Genomic DNA, 25,138 nt, shown 5'->3' with positions numbered 1-25,138 from the left:
AAAAAAAGAATACAAATCCCTTCGTCATTTGCTTGGAAATACTGCTAATGCTAACAAACAAACCAATAACACCTCGTCACCAGATTCAGCATCTCACTCAAGCATTTTTGGTTGAAATCAGCATTGAGCTTCTTGTATTCACTTTCCACAATTGAAATACCTCAGATTCTACCAACATGCATTTATTTACTTCCTGGCAGAATAATTTGATGCAACGCCGCCTTGACTTATAAACCTGATTTGTTTACAGGCCAGACTTCTCCTTTCCCAGCACAGATTTGAACTTGACACTCGCAGCAGGCTCCTTCAAGAGGGCTTCGTTTTACGAGCCCAGTTAAACTGAACAGGTTATTACTTCCTTATTGCTGCGTAATTATACTGTCGATACTGAGCATCACGTGTCTCAGTCATTTGATGACACTGCAGTCATGGCAGTTTAACTCGATGCAAACCCACTTCTTCATAACTTATTCAGCAAAGCTTTTAATTAGGATTCCTGCAGAGCCAGCTGCAGTTTGTTCACTCAACTGAGGCTACGTGTGCTGTACTTTGTGTGCCCTCTAAGTGGGACAGGTGGCAGCCTTGCAGGAGCTCGAGGGCCTGTGATTGATTGTCTCAGAGTATGCGGCGAGACGCGCCTGTCTGGCAATGCTTCAGAGGCTCGCAAACACAGATCCGCGGGGTGAGACGAGCCCTCGCACTTTGCTGGGCTGTGTAATGAATGCAACAGAGGTTTAAGCTGTTGGGGAGCATTTATTCTAAAAGGAGACATCTCACCACCTGTGGAAAGAGAAATCTACAGGTGGTGTGATCAACATGTATGTGCATCAGCTGTGCTGCAATCAGATCTGTCTATCTTGCCGACAAATCCAGGTATCTCTGTATGCGTTTGCCCATTTTTCACAGCTCTCAAAAACCTTTCCCTTGTAGACTGGATGTAAAAGACGCTCGTAGCCACCGTAACATCACATCCTGATGTTTAAAACTAGACACCCTGCTGGCTATTCAGAGAAATGCAAGTTCAGGAAACATCCATTTTGGCTTTTCTTGTACTGTGTGTGGGCCTCACCTGTGTCAGTACCGCTGTCAATATATCCTCAGATTTTGCCAATGTGTTTCTCCTGTTCTGCACTTTGTGTCATTCAGCGACTGTTTTGCATTGAAGGTGAATTGACTATTTGATTATTTATCAACATTAGCTCGCCTCCTCTGGCTCATTGAATGCATTTTATGTTTATTAGTAGCAACACGTACACATTTACACATACTACTGTGTGCATGTCAGATGTTGTGGCTACAGAAAAAAAGCTTAGCTCACCAGTTTATACAAATTAACTGCAATACATCTTCCATTTCTGAAAGCTAACAGGAATTAAAAAGCACAAACATATGCAAAGACACCATCTTGCCATCAGTACATGCCTATTGCATAGGATTTTTCTGGAGTCTGGTGTGCAGCTCTCTTCCTGAGGGCTTTATTTTGAAGTTGGCAGAAAGACTATAAATGGTTTATAATAAGTTACTATTTATGTCTTCTGGTCGGATGTAGGCGTTGCAAACTCAAAAAGCTTGTATTTTTTCCCCCTGAGTTGCCATGGCATTCAAAACTGAAACACACACACACACACACAAACAAAACAGCAGGTTTGTCTGTGTCTTCCCCGAGTCGATCAGCTGACTGCTCTTAACTTGCTGTACCTGGCTCCATCAACTCTGCGGGCCGCGATCTAAATCTGCCCTAATCTCCATCACAAGGCCGCCCTCCACCATTCAGAGCTCGCAGTTAACCTATATTATAAAATGCCATGCTTTCTTTCCCCCAGATCCTTTATGTCCTCTCTGACAGTGGAGAACAGGAGCATTTCCAGGCGTGGCACAGAGGATAAGGAAATCTTGCCGAACTATAATACTAAACCACTTGTAAACTGGTTGAAAGAGTTCAGTTTGTTTATTTTCAGCATTATACACAGAAATATATCCACCTGTCCAGTAGATCAGTAATCCTACAGTGTTTCTATAACCTCTTACACTACCCAAAAAATACAAGCAGGTATATCTATCCATCCATACAGACATACACAGTATAGAAAAACAAAAATCTTCATTCTTGTAGTGTACGCTATGAAGACAATTACTCTCTCTTGTGCACTTTGGCTAAGGTAACAAAGAAGCTGATGCCAAAAAGAGAGCAAAAGGAGGAAGCAGGTGGAGGATGATTAAAAAAAAAAAAAAAAAAAAAAACATCTATAAATGGGTTATAGCCAAAGGCGACAGTGTAAGTGATGACATCCAACAAAAATCTAAGTCTTTAATGAATTTTGTTGTATTTACGAAGCACTGAAAACCAAAGTATGATCACACCTCAGTGAAAGAGCTGCCTATTAGAATAGGTATATAAAAACGTCTTATTTAAAGCTGTACATTTAATTCCTTATTGTTCTGTACATTGGCTTGGAAAACTGGTAATTATGGTAGTTAAGGTTAGAAAATATTGATGAATGCTGAAATTTGAGAATAAGGCCAAAAATCGTGACCCGACTCCCCCGACTCCTGTCAAGTGTTTACGCGTGAGAACATCCAGACCAGTATCTATGAGATTTCGAACTTTAGAAATCAGTTTTAACTGCTGAAGTTTAGTGACAAACCACATCTGCTGTACGTCCGTTATCATATCCTGATGATATGACAGTTACCAATATCTGATTAAGGTTAACAAGAAGCTCATAAAAAAAAAATAACAACATGTATTCAGATAATGATATCAGTAGATTTGTGCATATTTTACAAATCTTATTGGTATTAATGTCACGTAAAGCACATTAGTGATCAGCTGATAAGTGTAATGCTTTTAATATTTTGTTTTGTCTTGTCTGTTTTTCAAGGCAAAATATTATTAAGAAATAAATTAATATGGCACAAAAATCCATGTTAAGTCCAAAACAAATGAGGTGTGGGGGGTGGGGGTTAATAGGTAAGTAACAGTAAATGGTAAATGGCCTGTATTTGTATAGCGCTTTTACTAGCCCCCGCCTAAGCGCTTTACATACCCAGTCATCCACCCATTCACACACTGGTGGAGGCAAGCTACAGTTGTAGCCACAGCTGCCCTGGGGCAGACTGACAGAAGCGAGGCTGCCATATCGCGCCATCGGCCCTTCTGGCCAACAGAAGGTAGGTGAAGCGTCTTGCCCAAGGACACAACGACTGAGATTGTCCGAGCCGGGGCTCGAACCGGCAACCTTCCGATTACAAGGCGGACTCCAAACTCTTGAGCCACGATCGCCCTCAGTAACTTTAGCATTTAAATAAAAGGACTTATTTCTTCCTCTTAACACTCAGTTTTACAGTACAAGCTAAATCCATAAACATCATCATTTATGCCTTTAGACTCTTTTTTTATTGATCATGGTATTAGATGGCAACTTGGGGTTCAGCATCTTGCTCTGCACTTTGAGAGCAGACTGGAGGAGCTGGTGACCTAACCAGCGACCTCCTGTTAGCAGACGACCTAGTCTACCTCCTCAGCTAAAGCCACAGTTGGTGTGGACACGACAAGCCAAGGGTGGGTCTGACTGAGGACCCGAGAGGCACTGCATGCTTGTAGGCATCACCATGTGGTAAAGCATGCCCCATTTTATCCTCCATTTTTACTCTTAGTGGGCCATAATGTACAAAATTAACATTGAATTCAGTAAGACTTAGAGCTAACGAATGAGAAGCAAAACTAATCAGGAGAGTGCTTAAGGTATAATTTTTTTTTTAAAAGGTCATTTTGTCATAGATTTCTATACAACTATTTTACAACTAGATGGGTCTCCCCCTGCTGTTCATTAGAGATAATGCCAGCGTAATTCACTTTAGACCTGGAAGCTATGCGCATCTTTTATATACAGTCTATGGGGTCAAACCTCAGTCTGTGACTTTTAAACTAATCATGAGTACTGTTTTCCCACATATTCCTCCTGACAGCCATGACAAAACATCAGTATTCAGCAGTAGTAACAGCAGAAACCACAATGCCACTTAAATCTTGTGTATACACACTTTTGACACAGTGTGTTAACATCTCTGAAAAGGGCCCTCGCTCCCAGAAATCTCTTTTTTTTTTTTTTAGCCCCAAACCTCTTTTTTTTAGTTCCTTTGTTAAATCTTACCCCACATAAAAAAGCTTTTCCTTGCTAAACTGGCATCCTTACTTAGAGGAAGTCTCTGGATGCCAACAGCACGTCCCATCAATAAATCAGGCTTGCTGCTGGGCTCGCTTCCCCTTTCACAGTCTTTCACTTTTTCTTTTTGTCTTTCGTCTTCTCACATGAGACTCGACGGTTAGACGAGACTCCTCTGCAGCACCTTACTCCGCGTCCTCTCTCTCTGACTTGCTGCTTTAGCTGCCCTTTCTTTTCTCCGTAACATGAGAAAAGAAAGGGGAACGAAATTCTGTGCAATTTAATAAAGACCACAACTTAACGGGGATGTTTGTTTAGGGGCCGCTCCCTTCCTGCTGCAGTTAGTTGTGTGGCTCTTTTTTCTATGATAAAAGGCTGCATCATGGAGGCAGAAGTGATTCGTCTTCTGTCCTGAGGCTGTGGGACAGGCCACACTCATGCCTGCTGTCCTCCTTGCTCACCACAGGGTGCCAAACAGACGCCATTAAACAGGACACTGGTTTAGATTAAGTTCCACTTTGCCTTGAGAAAGACGCTTTTCATTTTTCATTGTTTCAGCAGGGTATCTTTTGATATAGTCTACTTTTATATTATTTACTGATAAAGTTTAACGTTACAAAAACAGTCATCTTCAGGCACTTATCATTTTTGAGCCAGCACACAAACACCCACAGCGATGACACTCCCCAACAGCAGTGGCCTCCCCACTATAGAGAGAAATATGTCTCAAGAAGGTTACAAACGTGTACGGTATGTAAACTAAGATTTACAAACATTTGCAGTGATTTCTGTGTAACTTTTGAAGCACATGCTTCAATCCACACACACATACAAAGTAATTTGACCTTTGTAAACTATAATTTAGGCAGAATTGATCAATTTCAGCTTCATGAGTTGGATAATTTCTCTTTCAAAAAGCTCCCTGTGCATACAAATTCCTAAAAATGCACTTGACAGCCCTCTTGCTCACTTACAAAAAATTAAACACGAGTGCACGAATCACATGAAACACACAGATACACAAATGTAAGCTGCATTCATGTCCCAGTGTAGGACTGGGACATCTGAGCTTTCCTCTGTATTCCTTCATTTTTTCAAATAAACTGGGTATTTCTAGGCTGTGTTTATATTCACTTTGTGATGCACATACTAACAGCTGCACACACAACGTGCGAGTAAGGCAGGGTCCAATTTAGGTCTCAGTCACACAGGCCTAGAAAGCACTCAGCAACCCGATGGCAACTTCCGGTCATTGGGCAGGACTGGTATCTGCTCCTTTGTGTAAGGAGGCACAGATCGAGCACTGCCAGAGTCCTAAAAAATTACCTCCAACGGGCTACACATACCCATGTATCAAAAAAAGACTGCGAGAGTAGTTTAAGTTACCATCATCCTTTAGTGGAACCTGTGGAAGCCTACATCAACACTGTGCAGCTGATTAGTGCCCCATTTTCTTCGGGTTCATGTCAATGTCAATGTGTCACGTGTAGTGACATTTCTGGAGAGGCCACATATGTGGAAATATAAATCTCACTAAAGTCTCATAAAGGGGGATTACTGAGGGGATATTTGCTGGCTAACAACTTGTCACTGACAAGTGCCGTTTCAGTGAGATTTCTGCCAGGCTTCAAAACACAAAGATTGAGATGGCAAAAACACTTGAGGCTTCATAACAGGACTTCACAAACTGCAGTTAGGGCTATGACAAATACTTACACTACATTAGACAGGTGGTTTTAATGCTGTTGCTAAGCAGCGTGCACAGCAGGTAGACCAAATGTAAAGAATTGTCTGTGTGATAAGATTAATTGTTTTTGAACCAGTAGTTTAGCTTAATTATGATGAAGACTTCCTGGAAGGCTGATGTACTTTCACTTCGTGGATCAAAAGTCAGATGATGATGTGCATTTTATAAGCAAAGTTACTGATTGATCTGAACTGAAAAAGCACACAAACATGGGACAGTGTGTGAGACTGCCATAGACAACCTGAGAGAAGACTGATTATTCTAAGTGGAAAGGTTTTATAGGCCTCAACACTATAGGCCTCACTTGCCTCAGTTAAGGTCAGAGTTCACGATTCAACAATTAGAAAGAGACTTGCCCAAAAATGGGCTGCAGAGCAGAGCTCCAAGGAGAAAACTGCTGTTGCCCCCCTCCCCCCCCCCAAAAAAATAAAATCACAAAGGCTCGTGTCATGTTTGCCAAGAAACATCTTGATGATCTTCAAGACTTTTAGGAAAACATTCTGTGGGCTCACAGGACTTTTTCTTGTTACATCGGGCATAAAACCGACACAGTGTTGAATAAAAAGAACATCACACCAACAGTCAAACATGGTGGTGGCAGTGTGATGGTCTGGAACTGCTTTGCTATTTTAGGACAGCTTTCTGTAACTGATGAAACTGTGAATTCTGAAAATCCACCCAAAAAATGCCAGAAAATCCTGAAGGAGAATGTCCGACCATCAGTTCATGCGCCTTGAAGCTCAAGCTCACTTGGGCTATGCAGCAGGATAATACAAACGCTTTTGGGTTTTGGGTCAAAGTCTGGACTTAAATCCAATTGAGATTCTTTGGCATGACCATGGCCGTGCTGGCAAACTCTTCAATGTGGCCAAATTAAAACAATTCTGCAAAGAAAAGAGGGCCAAAATTCCTCCACAGTGACGTGAAACACTCACTGACAGTTACTGCAAACACTTGATTACCCTTGTTGCTGCCAACGGTGGCACAACCAGTACTTTTTCACACAGGTCCAGGTAGGATTGGTTTGTTTTTTTCCCCTTTAATTAATAAAATCATCAATTAAAAAGTGTATTTTGTATTTAACCAGGTTATCTTTGTCTAATATTAACATTTGTTTGATAATCTGAAAGATATAGGTGAAGTCACATCATTTCAGCAGTGTGGTTGATGCTTTTCTTGCACTGAAGAAAAAAATATATACATTTCATTTAGAGCTCAATAAATCAGATTTCTTCCACAAGTTTTTTCCACCCTAAGTTTCATCAGCTGTGTTTTTTGTTGTTCATGCTTTATGAAGCACAAACAGACGCAAGAGAAAGACAAACAAAAGAAGTAAGGGAGAAAAGGAAGAGGCAAGCCAGCTGATGAGATTATGTCTTTATGATTGTGCTTCGGCCAATAAGCAAGATGGGAGCAGTGCCACGCATTTTTTCCAGGCCACCCAGCATGGCGTGTCCTCGTTTGGTGAAAAGTGGCTCTTGCTGAATGGACACACAGAACTGGAAGGCTGCCGACTTACAGCAGAGCTTCAGCACAATAGTTCAGCCCTATTGAGGTTGTCGCAGCATGGGCGTGTTTGTATTTACATGGTGCGCCAGTCTTGTGTCGGTATTTCCAGGTGGTGAAGGGCGCGGCGTGTACAGTCATGTTGGTATTGACAATGCGGCTGTTCATTTATAATATGTGTAGAAGAGTGTTTGATACCTATTGTCCATTCAATAACACATAAAATCAAGTCATCTGGATCTAATGTTGGCACACTGATGCCCACCACAAGGACTACACGCATGCAAGGCTGCTGGAAGAAGACTGACCTGGTGCCTGATTAGAGCTAATCTCCAGCCAGGTAGATAATATTAGAACAGCACCACAATGACCCGACTGAAGAGTTTGGCTGCAGAGGCAATAGCACCAAGAAGAGAGATAACAAAACCTAACCAACAAAGCACCACTCAGCTGGTTATGATAACTAGTGCCAACTAGAAAAAACACAAAGTAGTAAGTGCATCATTATCAAACAGAGGATAATCACATTTTCACGTTTCTATAGGAACTCTTCTATTTTACTAGCTTTGACACTTTCACTCCACCAAACTTGCTAATAATACCTGCTTTATACATTCAACAGAAGATTTGTTGATTTATTTTTAAAACCTTAACTAAGAAAAATTAACACCATAACATCACCAACTGATGGAGTCATCTCTGGTGATAACCTTAACCCTAACTATCAGAATGATCTTTTCATTTTTCCCCTATACTGCAAAACTCATGAGCCACCCCTCATTTCCTTAGATCTTGCTAGGAAAATGGGAAATAGCTGCAGTAATGTACTGAAACAAGAAAATAAACAACTCTAACAAGCTTCAAAGCCAATATTTGCAAGATCACCTTTATTCTTAAACACAGGCTGAACTCTCTTAGGAAAGCTTTTTTTGTAATTTCTTTAGGTAATCTCAGGAATAGTTCTCCAGGCTTCTTGAAGGACATTCAAACTTCTTATTTAGATGTTGGCTGCTGTTCTCTGCTGTTGTCAAGATTATCCCACACTGCTTCAGTAATGTTGAAGTCAAGGCTCTGGGGAGCTTTTCAGCCTTTCAGACAGTATTACATGTTTGATCAAAATCTGAATGCACTTTTCAGCATTCATAATTTCATCTGTTTCGACAAGATCCCCAACACATTGCAGCCCCAAACCATGGCAGAGCCTCCACCATGTTTTACACACAGCTGTAGACGCTCACCTGTCTCCCGTTTTCCTCCATACAAAGTTGGATTCCTGTTACAACTGATATTCAGTCCAGTTCTTGTGTAATCTGCCATACATGAGCTTTTTCTCCTAATTCTAGACAACCACCCTTCCACTGAGACTTCAGTGAACAGTAGATGAATGAACTGGACCAGATGCATCTCTCAGGTCCTGCATCGGGTCTTTGCTGTTTCCTATTTCCTGAGGACGTGACTTTCAGACACTGTTCATCTACTATAGTTTTTAGACACTTCTTCTCTTGTCACCCACTTGTCCAATTTCCTCAAATTTTGAGGACACATGGAAAATATTATTTCTTCCCTGTCATACTGGCTTATAATACAACTGAGAATTGCTTTTTTACTAAGCTGTCTGCTATTTGAAGACACAACACTGGTCCATCTCTTTTTCTGCTTGAACTATTCATAGGACAGTGTAATGTGGCTCAACTAACAACTAACAATCTTCTGAAAATGGTCAGGTAAAAGGACTGGACTGAAGATGAGTGTAAAAGTAGCCATTGTCCAAAGAAAAGACCTCCAGTAAGCTCGGAGAACTCTTGAATGTTACCCTGAATGTTAATTTCTGACAACCAACTGGTGAAAACACAAAAAGTGCACTTTGAAATCACTCTACAAGCTTTTCATTTAACGCATGAAAAATGAAACGTGCTGTATTTTTTTCTTAATCATTAGCTAATGTTGGTGCAATACCCAAACCTCTATGCAGTAATTATGAGTCAGATTTGCTGAATGCCAGCACCACCCAGCAGCAAATTACATTCAATAATTTTACAACAGGGACAGCAGATAAATTAACTTGTTGGATTCAACGCCCAGTTCTGGACCAAATATCAAACCTTTGGGATACCAGTGGCCTAAAGTATTTTGGTTAGAAAGTAAAACAAAAAGAAATATGTGCAGGTTCTTATGAAGCTGTGTAGATTTTGCATCACGTGTGAGTTGGAAATGGTCCGGCATTTGGAAGCGCTTCAAGTGATCATCAGCGATGACAACACTGATATAAATGTGGAAACTCGCGTGTAGGTGGCTGATACTCGAGGCTGGGGTTGGCAGCGTGGGCAGCAAACAGAGCCAAATGTGAAAATCAGTATTTACACTGCCATGCCTCAAGACTGAGTGAGTCACAGTTGTAATAGTATGCCCTTTGTAGCCTTGTGCATGTATGTTTTGTGTATTTAATCCTCCCTGTGCTATCAGTGCTCACAGGTTATCTCACAGATAAGAAATGAGATGCAACAGGGAAGACATTGCTTCTATTTCCTTGAATCGACAACTGTTATTGATCAGCCTGAGATCATTTTAATAACCCTTTTGCTCCGTCGAAGGATGCTTTCGCTCACTTGGTGACGTGGCACGCTCTAATGTAATTGCGCACACTTTATATGAAAGGTGACACCAGCAGGGTGGAGATCGAAACCTATCAGCGCACGAAAACATGGTCATTGTGGGAGCAGTCAGGCCATTTAAAGCTCTCTGCTGGACTCTCATTGAAAGTACTGATGGTCGGGTGTGTCCGGAAAGCCACAATCAAGACAATGCACATGACACGATGACGAATATTAGTCAGGTGAAGAAATCTGCTGGATCACAATCATGTTTGCCCCCCTTGTTTTTAAAAAGCTTTCACTATCCATCTTCTAAAATCTTAAATGATGAAGGGGGCTGCAAACTCACCTCATGCGGCTTTTTTGCCCATCTCCGGTGGCTCCCCGTGGATTTGATGAGCATTTATTAGCAGGTGATTAAATAAATCTTTTTACAGGAACACATCCGGCATTGTTTACGGTTAGGACGGCCAGTTGGAGCCATTGTATTAATGAACTTTGGGATCTGAGATGAGTCAGCGAGTGACCCATTTACAAGGCGGCATATGAGAAAGATCACGTAGTCAAAAAAGGTGAACACCATGTACATCCAAGGTGGGTCAAAGTTCAACATCATTAAAAACAAACTGTTGACTATATGCAAGTGTAATAGCTAGATTTGTTCCCCCCCCACCCCCACTAACTCTTTTCCCCATTAAACTTTTAAAGACTTCAGCTAATAAAAATAAAGAGCAATTATTGTAAAAAATAATTTTTTTACTTGGGCCATTATTTACAACGACCAAAATAAAAAATAAAAAATCAGTGCTAATGAAAAGTGAACAGTGACAATGCTGCATTTTCCACGCTGCTCTAGATTAAGTTACGTGTTCAGTGCAAGTAAAGTGAAAAGTCTAGCTTAAGGCATAAAACACCTCGTACGTGCTGTTTCACACTTCCTGTTACAGGAAACATAACTTAACGTCATGGAATGATCTTTCATCAGTGTAACAATCAGACTGCCCAGTATCATCAGTATTGCTAGTTATCTCATATTCCCGTCATTACTGCTTGCATTTCCCTTCTGTTGCCATCTTCTCTGCGCCGTTAGAAACCAAACAACTAATGACGAATAGGCACAGTGAGATGTGTTTGTTAGTAGGAAATGTTCCAAACTTAACACCCCTCACAACTAAATTTGATGTTTTTAAAGGATCAGTGGAAACAAACACAGCTGATTACAGATGATGAGTTTTTAGCTAAATTTATGTTTTTGTAAAATGCCCAGTTTATGAACTACACTGAGATATCGGTGCAATTTAATGATGCACCTCTTACAAATACATAGACGGCCACTTAACACAAATATCTAATTAGCCAATCACACAGCAGCAACTCAATGCATATAGGAATAAAAGATTTCTGACAAATATGGGCATTTTTAAAAATAATTAAGGAAACTGTGTACTTGCATCTCCTCCTTGTCTAGGATGAAGTTAATGCTGATACAGAACAGCTCGCGGTCCAGAACCCAGTACAGGGTTTAATCTGGGCGAGGGATGGCAGGATGCAAAGAAGGAGGTCATAGATTTTGGATTTTTATCTGTATTTTTGTCTGTTTTACAAGCAAACAGAATATTGATGGCCTACCATACACCACAATATGTAAGTAACAGATAATTTAGGTGTTTTTTTTATTGTTAATATAGCATCAAGTGACAAAAGTTTATCGTTTTTTTTTTCTTTATTTTCCATTATTTGAGGAATCAAAATCAACAAAACTGATATTTTCTGTTAATTTCTGTTGTCTAATAAAAGGCAAAAAAATCTAAGTGATGTGCTGCCAGTACTTGTTCAATAATTTTACACATTTCACTTAAAATCAAAGCCAACTGAACTGTTCTTATGGGATTCTCAGATTTACTACATCAGCATTTCTTTATAACCTAAAAAAGCTGAGGTGTATTATTAAAATTCTTTCCCTTCTTCCTCTTCTTAAGAAATCTCAGATTGAGTGTTTAAACTTCTTTACAGTGAAGTAAAGAGGAACAATGATTTAAGATCTTAAAATGTGAATTTGGGTTGGGTGTTTATGCATGAGAATCTTTTACTTCTCTTATTATATTTTTAAGCCATGCAGCAGAAGAACTAACCTCTGCTTTGCACAGCCCTCAAACATCAGAGCGCTGAGCTGTTTGCATCTCCACCCACAAAAAACACAGATTCCGCTTTGCTGATTACAGAACTGGCTCGCCTTTGACGCCCAACATCTTCATTAGGCTGCGTTTTACTTTTACGTCAGTCACGTCGAAACGCTGCTCCACCTACCTACAAATTACACGATCTGCAACATCAATGCTGACGTCAAAATGTATGCGTTTGTGTGTGCGTGTGTGTGACGAAGCGAGAGAGAGAGAGTCGGAGAGACAGTCTGTGTCCTTATCCAGGAATCCTAATGACGGGATTGAATGGCCGCGGCTCTTGTTGCCCTGGTGACAGGCACCATGAATATGTGTGACCGAGGGAAAGGAGAGAGCGGAGACGCAGAGAAGCACACAGGTTTTGATCGTGTAAAGAGGAAAGCAAATTATTAAGAGCAGCTACTGAAACACAATTTACATACAGGACACCCCGATCCGTGGCCTTGACGTTATCAACCGTGGGAACACTGAGGCAGATTGCACACAGGTTTCATGGAGAGAGCATTTGAATAAAATTTACATCAGGCACCAAATTCACGCATTCCCAGAATTTGTGTTTTGCATTTGTTATCAAGGAAGCAGAGGCCGAATTGTTCAGTTATCGTGACAGCGTGGTGGGTTTCACAGATGATTTTACCTGCTTAATTAGAAATGCAAGCAAACAAATAAATCCAGGAATCAACAAAGGCTTTGACCTCCTCTTTAAAGGAGACCAACCAGAACTGTAACACAGTTTTGCATTTATAAAACACATTTTTGTTTATAAAATGACCAAGAATTGCAATAAAAGGCATGCATTTCCTGTAAATAACACCCTTATTGCCTTCACTTTATGCAGCACCCCACAAAAGGTCCATGCTGAGCCAGTTAAAACCCAGAGAAACGATGAATCTCAAACAGATAGCGGGGGAAACGGTGCAGCTGACAAAAGTGAGCATCTTCTACCTGCTCCTTACACTCGCCCCGCTCTGGTTTCTTTTTATAAACTTCCAAAACAGCCCAGTCTGTTAGCGTCCTGTGCTTTTAGTATCTTCAGCTTCATGTACTCTAAAGACACACACACACAATGAATTAAACATGACTATGATAGTGGGGCTTTGCTGGCTGAATTCTAATTACACTGACTTTGCAGGGGTGCACATGTGTGTCTGAGGGCTGTGCGGGAAACTCATGAGTCTACATCTCTCTATAGCTACATGTTGTAATGCCTGTACAGAAATTAGACTTGTTAGTGTGTTCTCTGTGAGTTTGTGTGTGCCTGTCCACATCCTGCAGCCACACAGAGAAACCACATTTTCACCACCTTTGACATGAATTGTAAAAACAGCAGTAGCTCTTCTCTTATGTGAGAGACGTTGAGATACAAAATCTTTCTTTAGAAGCAACTGCTGCTGAAAGTCTATTGCAAATTATAGACTGCCACCGATTTTACGTACACAGTTGCCTTTTACTTTCTGATGTAGGAGGCAACTTTCAGGGCCAACCTGGAAGTGACAGCAGTTTGTCAATCGATGAAGAAGAAAAAAGGAAGCACACAAGTACAGGAAAAAACTACAAATGGAAGATGGCAACTGATTAAAGAGAATAAAGGCAGAATTGGCTTAAAGTCGAATTAAAGATAAGTCATTTGGAAAAAAGGTACTATGCAAACAATGTTGTGTTTTTTGGACCAAGAGAGGAAATTGTTCCAGATCTGTTCAAAGAATCCTGAAATGCACGCCGTTATTTTGTTTGAGACATCCAACACTCTGATTGTGAAATCAACGTTCCAAAGGCTTCATTTGCAAAGCCTCACATAAAATCCTTATGCTAATGTAATGCAACTGTTACATTAGTAGACTAGTCTGCAACCATCCTCACATTTTTGTTTGTGTCTTGTCTACAAAGTATGTCGTTAGCATATTAATTCAATGATCTGCCATCACATCAGTGTTTTAAAACAGCTTTTTAATAAAGGAGTCATTGTTGAAGTATGTGAGGTCATCTTTGTCTTTTGGTATCAAACTAAGAATTGAACAGTTTTATTGGTGCTGGCTACTAAATTTCTGGCATCCTTCTCCTGAAATAATCCTCCTATCTGACTCTTAAAGGCAATAACGTACAAAATTAAATTAATTTTTATCAATATGATCTGATTCTGGGATTTACTACAACAGCATTTACTAATATTGTACAGGTTAATAATCTAAATATACACAAGTTAGAGGAAGTGGAGCTACGAGGACGCATTATTTCACTTTCTTTATAACTACACCAGTCATAGCAATTAACTTTATAAAGTGGCGACCAGAATCAGCTTCTTTATATGAAGTATAGTATGGTGCTTATGCATATAATCAACTAAATTAATATTGGCCTGATTAAATAAAAGGTGCACTCATACAGTACAGAGGTTGGGCCTTCTTTTTCAATGCATGGAGGCTGGGTGGTAAATCTTCAGGAAGTGTAAGGGAGGAGAGGTGGGAAATGTCTGCTGAGTGGTAAATAATTAAACACAATGGACTTTCACACCTGTAGTCCAGGAGCACAATGTAAATGTAGGAGTGTGCCCTTTCACTGGCCTTCCTGTGTTACAGGGAGCCTTTAACTATTTAACTTTGGGTATTTTTAAACTTTCTGCTTCCATGACATTTAACCACACACACAAAATATAACAGCAGTGGTTTTTCTAACCCCACATGCAGGAAACATACTTCAATTTCATGCAATGTGCTCCCTGCTGCAGAAGCATGACTTTGAAGTTCCTTAAGGACTTGTAAAACATGCTGGCATGTTTTTGATTTTGTTTGCTTTTACTGTTCATAAAATAAACCGTGATGACTTTTAGTCACAGTCTGATTCTTGCATTCAAGCCAAGAGGTTGAAAATGAAGTTATATGGCCTGACGGGAAGCACGTTTATCAGTTTTGTTGGTGCCAGTCTTCATTATTGCAGATACAGCAGATAATCAGATGACAGTATTCGTCTTCACTTTTTAAAAAAAATGCTTATCAAATGTTACTTTAGTCTCTTTCTATCTCTTTTATCATAATAATAAAAAGCAGTAACTTTGCATGTTATCAGTCAAGACAACAAACTGGCTCACTTCCTGAGTACTTACAGTACACAAACTGTATTTTTACTTCATGACATCTGTAATACTAAACCTCGATATCTAATTTGATCCGTTAGAACTTGTACATTTTAAACTTTCACACAAAATATTTGTTCAAGAAGAGGAAAAAAATTTTTTTTTACTTCATGAAATCTGCATTTTGACAGGCACATTATTGCACACTGATCTACACTTAACTCCAAAGTATTAATTACCCTAATGATGTTAACCCTACAATTTCTGAATTTTTGTATTTTTTGAATGTCTTGTTGACAGATTAAAATTTCCTCATGAACTTTACTATAAATTTACAAAGAGGATTCTGCAATTTTACAGTAAATCGCTGTTAAATTTGTCTGGGATTGTACTGTTAGTTTGCAGGAAGTATTTGGATATTTAACTGTGTGTGTGTTTATACTGTTTGTACAGACTGCTAAGAAAAGTGGTTCTTACATTTTTTTTAAGCCCCAAAATAACCCCATATCCCCATCAAATGCACTCAAGTGAAATTCACTTGCTTCCATATTTCTATTTAAAACAAAATCTAAACATGCTGATGTGTTATATTTAAAATGTTTAGTGTAGAAACACATTCAAAGCTTCTGCAGCTGTAAATGTTGCTATTCTTGTGGATTACAAATTCACAATTTTTTAAGATTTGATCTGCTCACTGCTGCCAACCTTGGTTTGGTACTTACAGGAAGCTCTGGGAACTTTGTAAGGGGTTCTAGGTCCTAAAAAAAACCAAAAAAACCAAAACTGTTTTCATCCAGCATGGAGGGAATTTAGCTACTCCTGCGGTGTTCTCTCTCTCCCCCACCAAAACCTCATCAAAACCAGCAACAGGTATTTAGCGGCAGTTTAGACTGAATTATTCTACATTTTTACAATTTTCACTTTTCTTTGAATTTTGAGTCTTAAAACTGGACATTCCCTTTTTTGCATTCTTTTCAAATGTAAACGTAAAACCTGGGTATGAGTATAAACATTTACCTTTGTAAGGTTGTTATAGGTCATTCTGGCTTTTTAAAATTAACAGATCCCTGGGGCTTTCCAAGATTTTCCAAGCCACTAAAGTCAATCTCAGCAAGTGCCAGAGATCATTAGGAGGGAGCCACCGTTAGTGAATGTGGCTGTTGACTGCACCTTACTCAGGGTTGCAACATCTAGCAGACTGCAGGGTAGGCTTTCAGACGGAAGTAATGAGTGCTGGGTGAATCCCCCCAATCATAGGTTTAAATCAGTTTCTGTTAACCTACTGTGGTAATACCCCTAGAATCAGACACTCGGACTCTTTGAACAGAGAGCCGGTCCAGACTTCTATACAGAGGTAACTGTTAGCATTGTTTAAACACAAAATGTGACCACTCGTTTTTTCCTTCCCATCCAAGTAGGTTTTGTTCCTACACTTAACCAAACAGTGACTGAAAATGAAATTAAAGTGTAGCTAAATGCTAAATTTAAAAATGAGTCAAAATAAGTCAGATCCGTTTCAGCACCCTCCGCACCAACTTCCTCCTAACTCTGCCTTTGCTGCACTAGTACTGCTATGTGTCACTGCAGGGACAAATGATCAGTATGACTACTGAGATGGAAGATTTGATGATGAATATGCTACACATACGTAGAAACTTAGTAACACCGGAAGAAACTGCAGACCATCGCGGCTCTTAGAACTGATTTTAGGGTCTTTTTTCCCCCTCCCACTACACAGTAGGTGCTTTCCTAACATATAAGGAAGCAAGAGTGGTGTAGGTGTATGAATATATGAATGCAGCACCACTAAATTACAAAGAATCATTAACACTGATAAACAGATAGAACAAATTCCAGAGAAGTTAACTGCGAGTGAAGCCCAGGGTTTATTAATCATCAGAGGGAACTCTAAAAATCTTCATGAGAAATTCCCCTCAGCCACCTGTCACCCACCACACAGCTGAGGACATCTACAGAGAAACTGAAGAGACTGAAAGAGAAAATAAAATAAAAAAAGACCACAAGAAGAGGTGATGCTCCATTAACAACCACTGAAAGCTTAGCGGGTGCAGAACTATGTGGTCTGAAAGCAGCTCAGTTCCCAGCCAGTTCTCATGATCAGCTAGCATTTCTAATAATACTTTACCTTTTGAAACTACACGTATCTGCTATAAGATTTAAACCAAAATTCATACAGCTTTAAACCACACTGAGGTCGTCCTAAACTGAGCTCAGCTGAGAGCTTTTACACCAGCGTAAACTCACTGAGCCAAACAAGCCCAACGCTCCAGCCATTCAATCATCCAATCACAGGTTAATACAGACTGACTAAAAAAAACATAACTAATCTGCTTTCCATGATAATAACACTCATTCATCTGAATAATCATCCCGTTCGGTCACAAATGCATGAGCGTCTTCACTAAAACCTAATCAGGTTTAATTGACAGAATGATCATAATTACATATAAATATGCGGCAACAGTTTAAATATTAGCAGCGTTACCGTTTCCTCTGTGAATACCAAGCAGAAACACCCAGGATATGAAGCAAACACAAAAGCGCAAAAACTGCAGTTCCTGGCTCCAGAACTGCAATTTTTGCAGATTTACCACAGTTAATCATCATGTTTTCACAAACAGGACAAAAAAATCATAAAGTTAATCCCACTGTCAACGGAATTTCTCCATCTTATTGCTATTTATGACTGTCCTGATGCATCAAAGTCGCTTTGAGCATGGCAAATGACTGCAAGTAGTCGCAGTTCTTGGTTATCATCTTCGAAGAAATCATTTCAAAGGCAATGAAACTGCAAGTTAATGGGACATGGTCACGATAATTTTGTTTGTCCTAATTAGCGTTAGAGTGCAAATGTGTATTTCTTGACTTGACCTCTGCACAGCCATTTAAAGCTTCACAGTGGCTCTGTCCATCTTTTACATACAGTCTGTGGCGAATACACAGAAATGCCTCTCTCTCCCTTTCTCTCTTTGGATGTTATGCTGACAAACGCTTTGGCTGGTCTCGTTTTTCCCATAATAACAGTCATAGGGAGCAGCAACTTAAAAAAAACCCCAAATCACTCCACCTCCTCCTGTGTCCCACTGCCAGCTGCATCTATGCTTCACAAAGAGCTGCAGCATATACCACGAGGAAACAAAAATATTCTCCCAAAAAAAAAAAAAAAAAAAAAAAAATCGGCCAAGAGAGCCAATCCAATCAAACTGCAGCTGGAAAGTGAGTCGAAAACCCTGAGTCGCTTTTATGCAAATACAGAAGTGATAGTGCTACAAGAAGCTGCACTTGACCTACTTACTCTAGCTCTTCCACAATTCCTTCCCCAACAGAGAGGAGATCAGAGGAAGCTAGGAGCAAGGGGACAGGCCTTATTAACCACCACCACACAGGAATAAAGCCTTACTGGTTAGAGAGAGGTGGGGGGAAACAAAGCAGAGTGGAAGAAGACTAACAGGAGAGTCTTTGCTGGATGTGCTCCAAAAAGTCTTGGGAGAAAACCAGTAAAAAGATTCTTGGAAAATCTAGCGGAAGAGTTGATGATCTGTTCCTGACGTACATGTGGATCATTCAGTGTCAGCCAAGCTCCTCATAAAAAAAAAAAAAAAAAATTTAAATGGTTTGGGTTTGTTGGAAAAAGAGAGCTCAAAAAAACAAAAAAAAAAAAAAAACCAATCCCAGCCCATAATTCAAAGCTGAGGCCGTTCTCCGAAAGGCTGCTCTCACACAGAAGCAGCCCTGAACAAAAATTCCACACAAATTATACAGGCTAGGCCGAGCCTTGATGCTTTTGTAATTGCTTGTGCAGCCCTGCCCAGAAAATAAAAGAAGCAGAAGAAGAAGAAGAAGAGGACAAACAAAAAAAAAACCCCCAAAAAATCCGGGCCTTGATGATGACCAAGAGGAGCGGGCAGAAAAACAAAAGAATAAAGTGTTTTTGTTGGACACAAAAGGACAGGATGTGATCATGTGTTGCTGCCATGGTCTACATGTGCACACAATAAAAAACACAGACACACGTCACAACCAGGCTGCACGGACATGTCTGCAGCTTCCTTATCTGTTTTATGAAATGAAATCAGAGCAAAACCCAGATAATTTTATTCTAGTCAGCAGTCACCCGGAGTTTCCACTGAAACTAAAAATACAAGTTACAGGAACATGTGGAAAAATTCCTGCTGAGGAGCTTTAAATTCATGTTTAAAACAACACTGCAGCTACAAATTTCTGTTTCACTTTGACTCAACATGGCAAAAATAACTGACAATACTGCCGTCAGTTTATTTATTTATTTATTTATTTATTTATTTATTTCGGTACAGTAACTTAACAGGTACTCATTTTGCTCATTTCCACCTCCATGTTTTTTATTCTTAGACTCTACTCGAGTTGCTTTGCGTGACTCACAGCTTTAAACAGCCCCATAGTTCAGGATAAGCTGCACTTTTCTCTTCTGATTGGCTGCCCCTCCAAAACAACAGCAGGTGCACCGAGCTTCTGTTCCTAACATGGACAAATGAGGGATAACTTATCGTAATAAATCGCATTCTAAGTAAATACAATGGTGTTTGTTTCGATTTCTCAAGGTTCTTTATATTGTAAGGTAAAGGGCCTGCAATCGTGGAAAGACCACCCTTGCGATGATCACATCACCCCTATGAGCATGTGGTGATGGTGGGGAGATAGAACTACTTTTTAACAGGAAAAGAACCAGGCTGAGGGGTGAGGAGAGATAAGAGAAACAACATCAAGTAATGTCATAAAAGTAATGACATATTAGCAGATGGGGTCCTCCTCCTGTCTCCTGATCCCAAACTGGGAGCTAGTCCCACAGGAGAAGGGTCTGACAACTGAAAGCTCTGCCTCACATTCAGCATGAAGGGAATGAAGTGCTTTGTTAGGATAATATGATAGTTTGAGGTCTTTAGGACCAAACTCCTGAACTCTGGATTTAACAGGGAGCCAATATTCTCTTTTACATGACTGCTAATACTTATGATGGCTATGAACATAATTAACCAAGCATGCAGCGATTATGCTAAAAAACACATGGTAGAGTTGTGAGCTTCAGGTTTCTTGGCCTGCTTGTAAAAGGTAGCTGGATTTACTCGCAGAGATTACAGTTCACCGGGTCGAGGAAGCACACCTGCAGGCTGACGTCTGAGATGCTGTAACACTGGCCTACATCGAAGACATGCCAAACAGCTAAAAATATTCAGGGGCTGAAACAGAAACAATGTTTTTTTCTTTTTTTTTCCCCAAGCAGAACACTGAAAAGCAACAGCCTGCTGAGGTTCTATACCACACCCCCTCCTCAGCATCTGAACCACCAAGACGTCAATAAAATATTCAAATTCAAGCCACAGGCTCTCTTCCCTTCTCCGTTTATTGCAGATACCCGAGCAACATAAACACCAACACGCTTAACATTACACAGACTCTGGATGCAGCCTGCAGCACCTTGCAAAATTAAATAGAAACATTGCCACAAATTTAATTAAACCCCTAAAACCGTTAAAAACAAGGCAGGACGTTCACCAGATACATTAATGTGATATGAACATGCCTCCAACATGCTATGTGCTATGATTTAATTATGATTCATGACCAGGATTAGGAATATCTCAGCTCTTTTTTACAAAAGCAGCAATATATTTGTACCTACAGTGGACAAAAAACTGAGAACAGCTGTTCAGCCAATAAGCTTGGAGGGCCATTTAACCTAATACCGCACTAACATGCTGTTGTTGGACAGAAGTCCACAGCGTGTTGTTCCAAGTGACTGCGTAAACACACGCTTTTAATCCACTTAAGCCGGCAGCGGGTCAAGTGATGGGCCATTTAAAGGAGCCCAACATGACAAAAACGGTCAGCATTAGGTGAAAACGACCCTCCAAAATAAAGTTCAGGTGACCACAGTTTGGTAAGGATGCAAAAAAAAAAAACCCACACAGAAAAAAAGAAAGAAGAAAAAATAAACCCCACACACAGCGGCTGCTGCATTTGTGACGCTCAGCTGCTAAATTTAGATCACATGAAACTTGTGCAAGTCTCCTGGGAAGGCTGCTAGGCATGAGATTGCAAGGCAACAATAATATTAGTACTTCCTGTGTGTTTGATTGATCTATGAAGAGTCCAAACCCCAGAGATTTTCAGCAAACAAGCACACACAGGCAAAATACAACCCGACGTCCTAGAAGAAAAACTAAATAAGACCCCAAACATAGATAAAAACCAGCATTGTGTTAATGAACCTCGAGGCTACGGACTGCAAGTCTGCAATGTTATTCCAAAAGAAGATGCCCCGCTCATACAGACAGTATTCCCTCTGTACACCATCACAGTAGACTTTAAAATCAAGTGCACGCTTTCAGTTTTGATTCAAGGAGTTTAACACAAATGCATTGCATTAACCATTTGGGAATTACAGCCATGTTTTTGCAGAGTCCCCCATTTAATTTGGACAGACACCTTAATGGCCAGATGAGGCCTGCTCCGTCTTAACTTCAAGAGAAATTAGGCACATAAAAGATCTGGAGATGTGCTGAGCTTGTATTCAGTAGCTTTTCACTGGACCTCTAAATGTGAGGTCAGAGATGTGGATGCAAGTGACGGAGGCTGAAAAAGCAAAATAAACCAAAAATCCACCACAATGCTGCATAATTTCAATCACCATGCAAATATTTGTGCACTTAACTGTATGCTCAAATACACTTTTTGCAGGTTGCAGCTGATTAAACATCTGTCCTGCATGTGTCAGCAACAGAGGCCATGATTTGATGGTCTCGCAGAGAGGTTACTGTCTCAGTTGTTTGCACAGTGTCATGCACGGCATCATTGTAATGAAGTAAAGCATTCATGTGTAAGGCAATGTGCTCATAAATAGCCCATATTTGCTTGCTTTTTGCATGCATGTACCCAGGCCTGTTGTAATGCAGCGTGTAGTGTTAGAGTGCTATAAATCACCAAAATAATTAAATATATTGTTTCATCTCACCTTTTTGCCCGTGGAGCCCGTCTTGGAGAGGCAGGACTTCGCGAGGGAGAGGTACCCGCCGATGACTTCAATCTCCTCCACAGCAGGGTAGCGCTTCTTCAACAGGGAACCCAGCTGGGCGTAGGGGGCCTGGGGAGGGGTTGACCCCGGAGGGGCTTCACTCGGGGCTTCCTGCTGGGGCTCAGGTGGGCTCAGCTGGGTGTCAGGCTCCACCCGACGTTTAGGCACCACAGTGAAGGTGTTCCCCTTCCTCCTCTGCACCAAGGGGCTTGGAACAGGGACACGCTGGGGTGGGGGCTCCACCTCGATGTCGTCAATGTTTGTTACTGGCAGCTGATCCACGGGAGGTCGCACTGGAGGAGACACTAACTGGGTGGGAGAGAAGGGAGGTGAAGATGGGATAGCTGGAGAAGAGGGGGGTGAAGAGAGGACAGGTGGAGAAGTGGGAGCAGGGGATGGAGATAAAGGTTCAGAGAGAGAAGGAGCAGGACTTGTGGCAACAGTGGGAGGAGATGGTTCAGGTTTGGATGGCCTTGGTACCCTCTCCACCTCCTTCTCCTCCTCCTTCTTCTTTAACAGGATGGGGGAGGTTGGCACTCCAGGTGTGGGCACCTCTGCTGCTCTGTGTGAGGGGGAAGACTTGATGGGGCCAGGTGTCACCATGGGGCCACTTGTTGAAGATGAGTCAGCCAAATGGCGCTTGGGGATCACCATGAAGGAGTTTCGGGACTGGAGGCGCAGGTTTGCGAGGGCCCGTGCTTGGGTGTCGCCATCAGGAATCTGGGTGAGGTCTGGCTTTGGAGCGGGATGGATTTCAAACTCGTGTGAGGAGCAGGTCACCTTGGATGAGACAGGGCTCAAGGGGGCCTCGGCACGGGCACGGCGGGTCTCCGGAGAGCATGGCACCTTAGGTTTGGGGGGCACCTCAGCGGCCTCCCAGTCTCTCTCCCTGGTGGGCTTGTTTGTCCCCCTGTCCGGCTCATCTCTGGGGGTGACGGCTGCACTGTGGTGGACTCCACTCTCCTCAAAGCGCTGACGGAAGGAAGACACGGGCTGTGAACGCTGGGGGCTGCCCAGCCCAGAGACGGCAGGCTGTGGCTTTGGTTTGGAAGACCAGGAACCCTGGAAGACAGGTGAAGATGGCTGGCTACTGCCCGGGCTGCTGACCCGTGGACCCGGCCTGGGCTTTGGCACCAGATCTGGCTGCGTCTTGGGCCAGAGTCTTGGCCTACTGCTGGCACTACAATCCAGGTCCAGGAGGTTCTCTGTGCTGTGGGACTTCTTCTGCAGCTTCCCATAGTTGCTGTCAAACTTCTGCAGGATCCGGCTGACCCTACCTTGACCCTCACCTGTATTATAGGGGACCTCCTGATCAGGACGGCCCAGGGTGCTCAGGTTCTCCTCGCTCTTGCTTAACGTGGTATCATAAATGACGACTTCCTTGGCTCTTATCTCGGTAACAGCACTCCCTCTGCGGTCCAGAAGGTCGTTTAGAGAGCTGTAACTACTCACACCGTTCTGCTGCCATTGGCACTCGCTTTTCACGCCTCCACCTTCCGGAAAGTAATCCGGGTCCGACTCGATGATAATGATGTTCTCCGCTCGGATAGTCCGTATGCCGGGGACACTGCCGTACAGCTCCAGGATGTGCTGGACCGGGCGGGTGGCGTTTTCTTGCTCCTGCCGCCTCCTCCGCTCCTTCTCCAGCTTGATGAACGGGTTCTCCTCCAGCGGCCCCAGGCTCTCCTGCAGCACCAGGCTCTCGTGTCTGCCCTCCTCCCTCGGTGTCGCCGCGGCCGTCGCTTGTGGCTCTTTGTTGTGGGAGAAGTGCTGGGTGGCCGGGGTGATGGTGTAGTTCCGCCCGGTCGCGCCACCACCTCCACCGTTCACATTCCCCGTTAGTTCGCCGTTTACCCGCTGCGGGCCCGCTCCCCCGGGGCTAGCCTCCGGAGCACCGGTTCCCCCAGCCCCGCTGCCGCCGCCTTTCGCCTTTCTCCTCTCCAGGATTTCTCGCTTCCAGGCCGGCATCCTCGGGCTCTCTTGGCCGCCCTCTTGGCGGAGGACGCGAACCTCTCCTCCGCCGGACATCGCGGAGGGTTGTTACTGGAAGAAATGAGGAGGAGAGAGAGGGGCAGGCAGGCTCCGAGGCGGTCTTGCCGCGGTCCGGTGCGGCTCTTGAAGCTGTATCTCCGGCTGTGACTGTACCTGCAGCACCGATCACCGCACACTCACACACATCCCTTTTTTCTTCCTCTCTCTCCTCTCCCTCTGCTGTCACACTGTCTGGCTCCCTTTCTCCCCAAAGGACCCTGAACGCGGCTCCGCCCCCTCCGCGGCAGCCCGAGCGTCTGTGATTGGTCGCTGTGCGTTCTGGACACGCCCCTCCCTCCCGTTTCTATTGTTGACAGAGCAAATTAGACCTGCCAATCAAAAGTGCTGCGTTCAAGTTCAAGATATTTTTACATTATGTGATTAAATATAGATTGTGTTGCATGTTTAATTACAAAAACGCTCATTAATTTGTAGTTAATCACAACAAAAATGTCGTTCACATAACACAGTACCACTACACATTATTATTGTTGTTAAAATTGAATTAAAGCCCTAATTTACCTTTATTGTATTTACTAAATAGGGAACATTTCTTAAACTTTACCGCCTATTATGTCCCAGTAGTGTTCAAAATTCTTCTTTTTTGTGGTGTTTCCACAGCTTTCATCCCCAGTCTCACTGGATAGGAATCAGGTTATTCTAAATGGTTTTGGTTCTGATGTCGGAATGTTAAAAAGACTTAACCTCGGTTCATTCAGTATTTGCCGGTGATACCACCTGTCGATAATCCGCGTGCAGCGATCAGATGAGCTGG

The 25,138-nt window shown here is 42.1% G+C and overlaps 1 protein-coding gene across 1 annotated transcript in view; it reads right to left on the bottom strand.

The window, feature by feature from the left end:
- The window catches only part of tprn (taperin), a 34,098-nt gene extending 9,539 nt beyond the window's left edge, over positions 1 to 24,559 (bottom strand). Inside the window, exon 1 of the mRNA XM_039615206.1 lies at positions 22,273 to 24,559. Coding sequence (XP_039471140.1) covers positions 22,273 to 24,360 — 2,088 coding nt within the window. The 5' untranslated portion in view covers positions 24,361 to 24,559. The remainder of the gene's footprint in view (positions 1 to 22,272) is intronic.
- Between the last annotated feature and the right edge of the window lie 579 nt (positions 24,560 to 25,138).

This window comes from Oreochromis aureus, linkage group 7, assembly GCF_013358895.1.
Source record: "Oreochromis aureus strain Israel breed Guangdong linkage group 7, ZZ_aureus, whole genome shotgun sequence".
NCBI lineage: Eukaryota > Metazoa > Chordata > Actinopteri > Cichliformes > Cichlidae > Oreochromis > Oreochromis aureus.
Note: the sequence above shows the minus strand (reverse complement) of the source record. Positions and strands in the feature narration are given on the sequence as shown.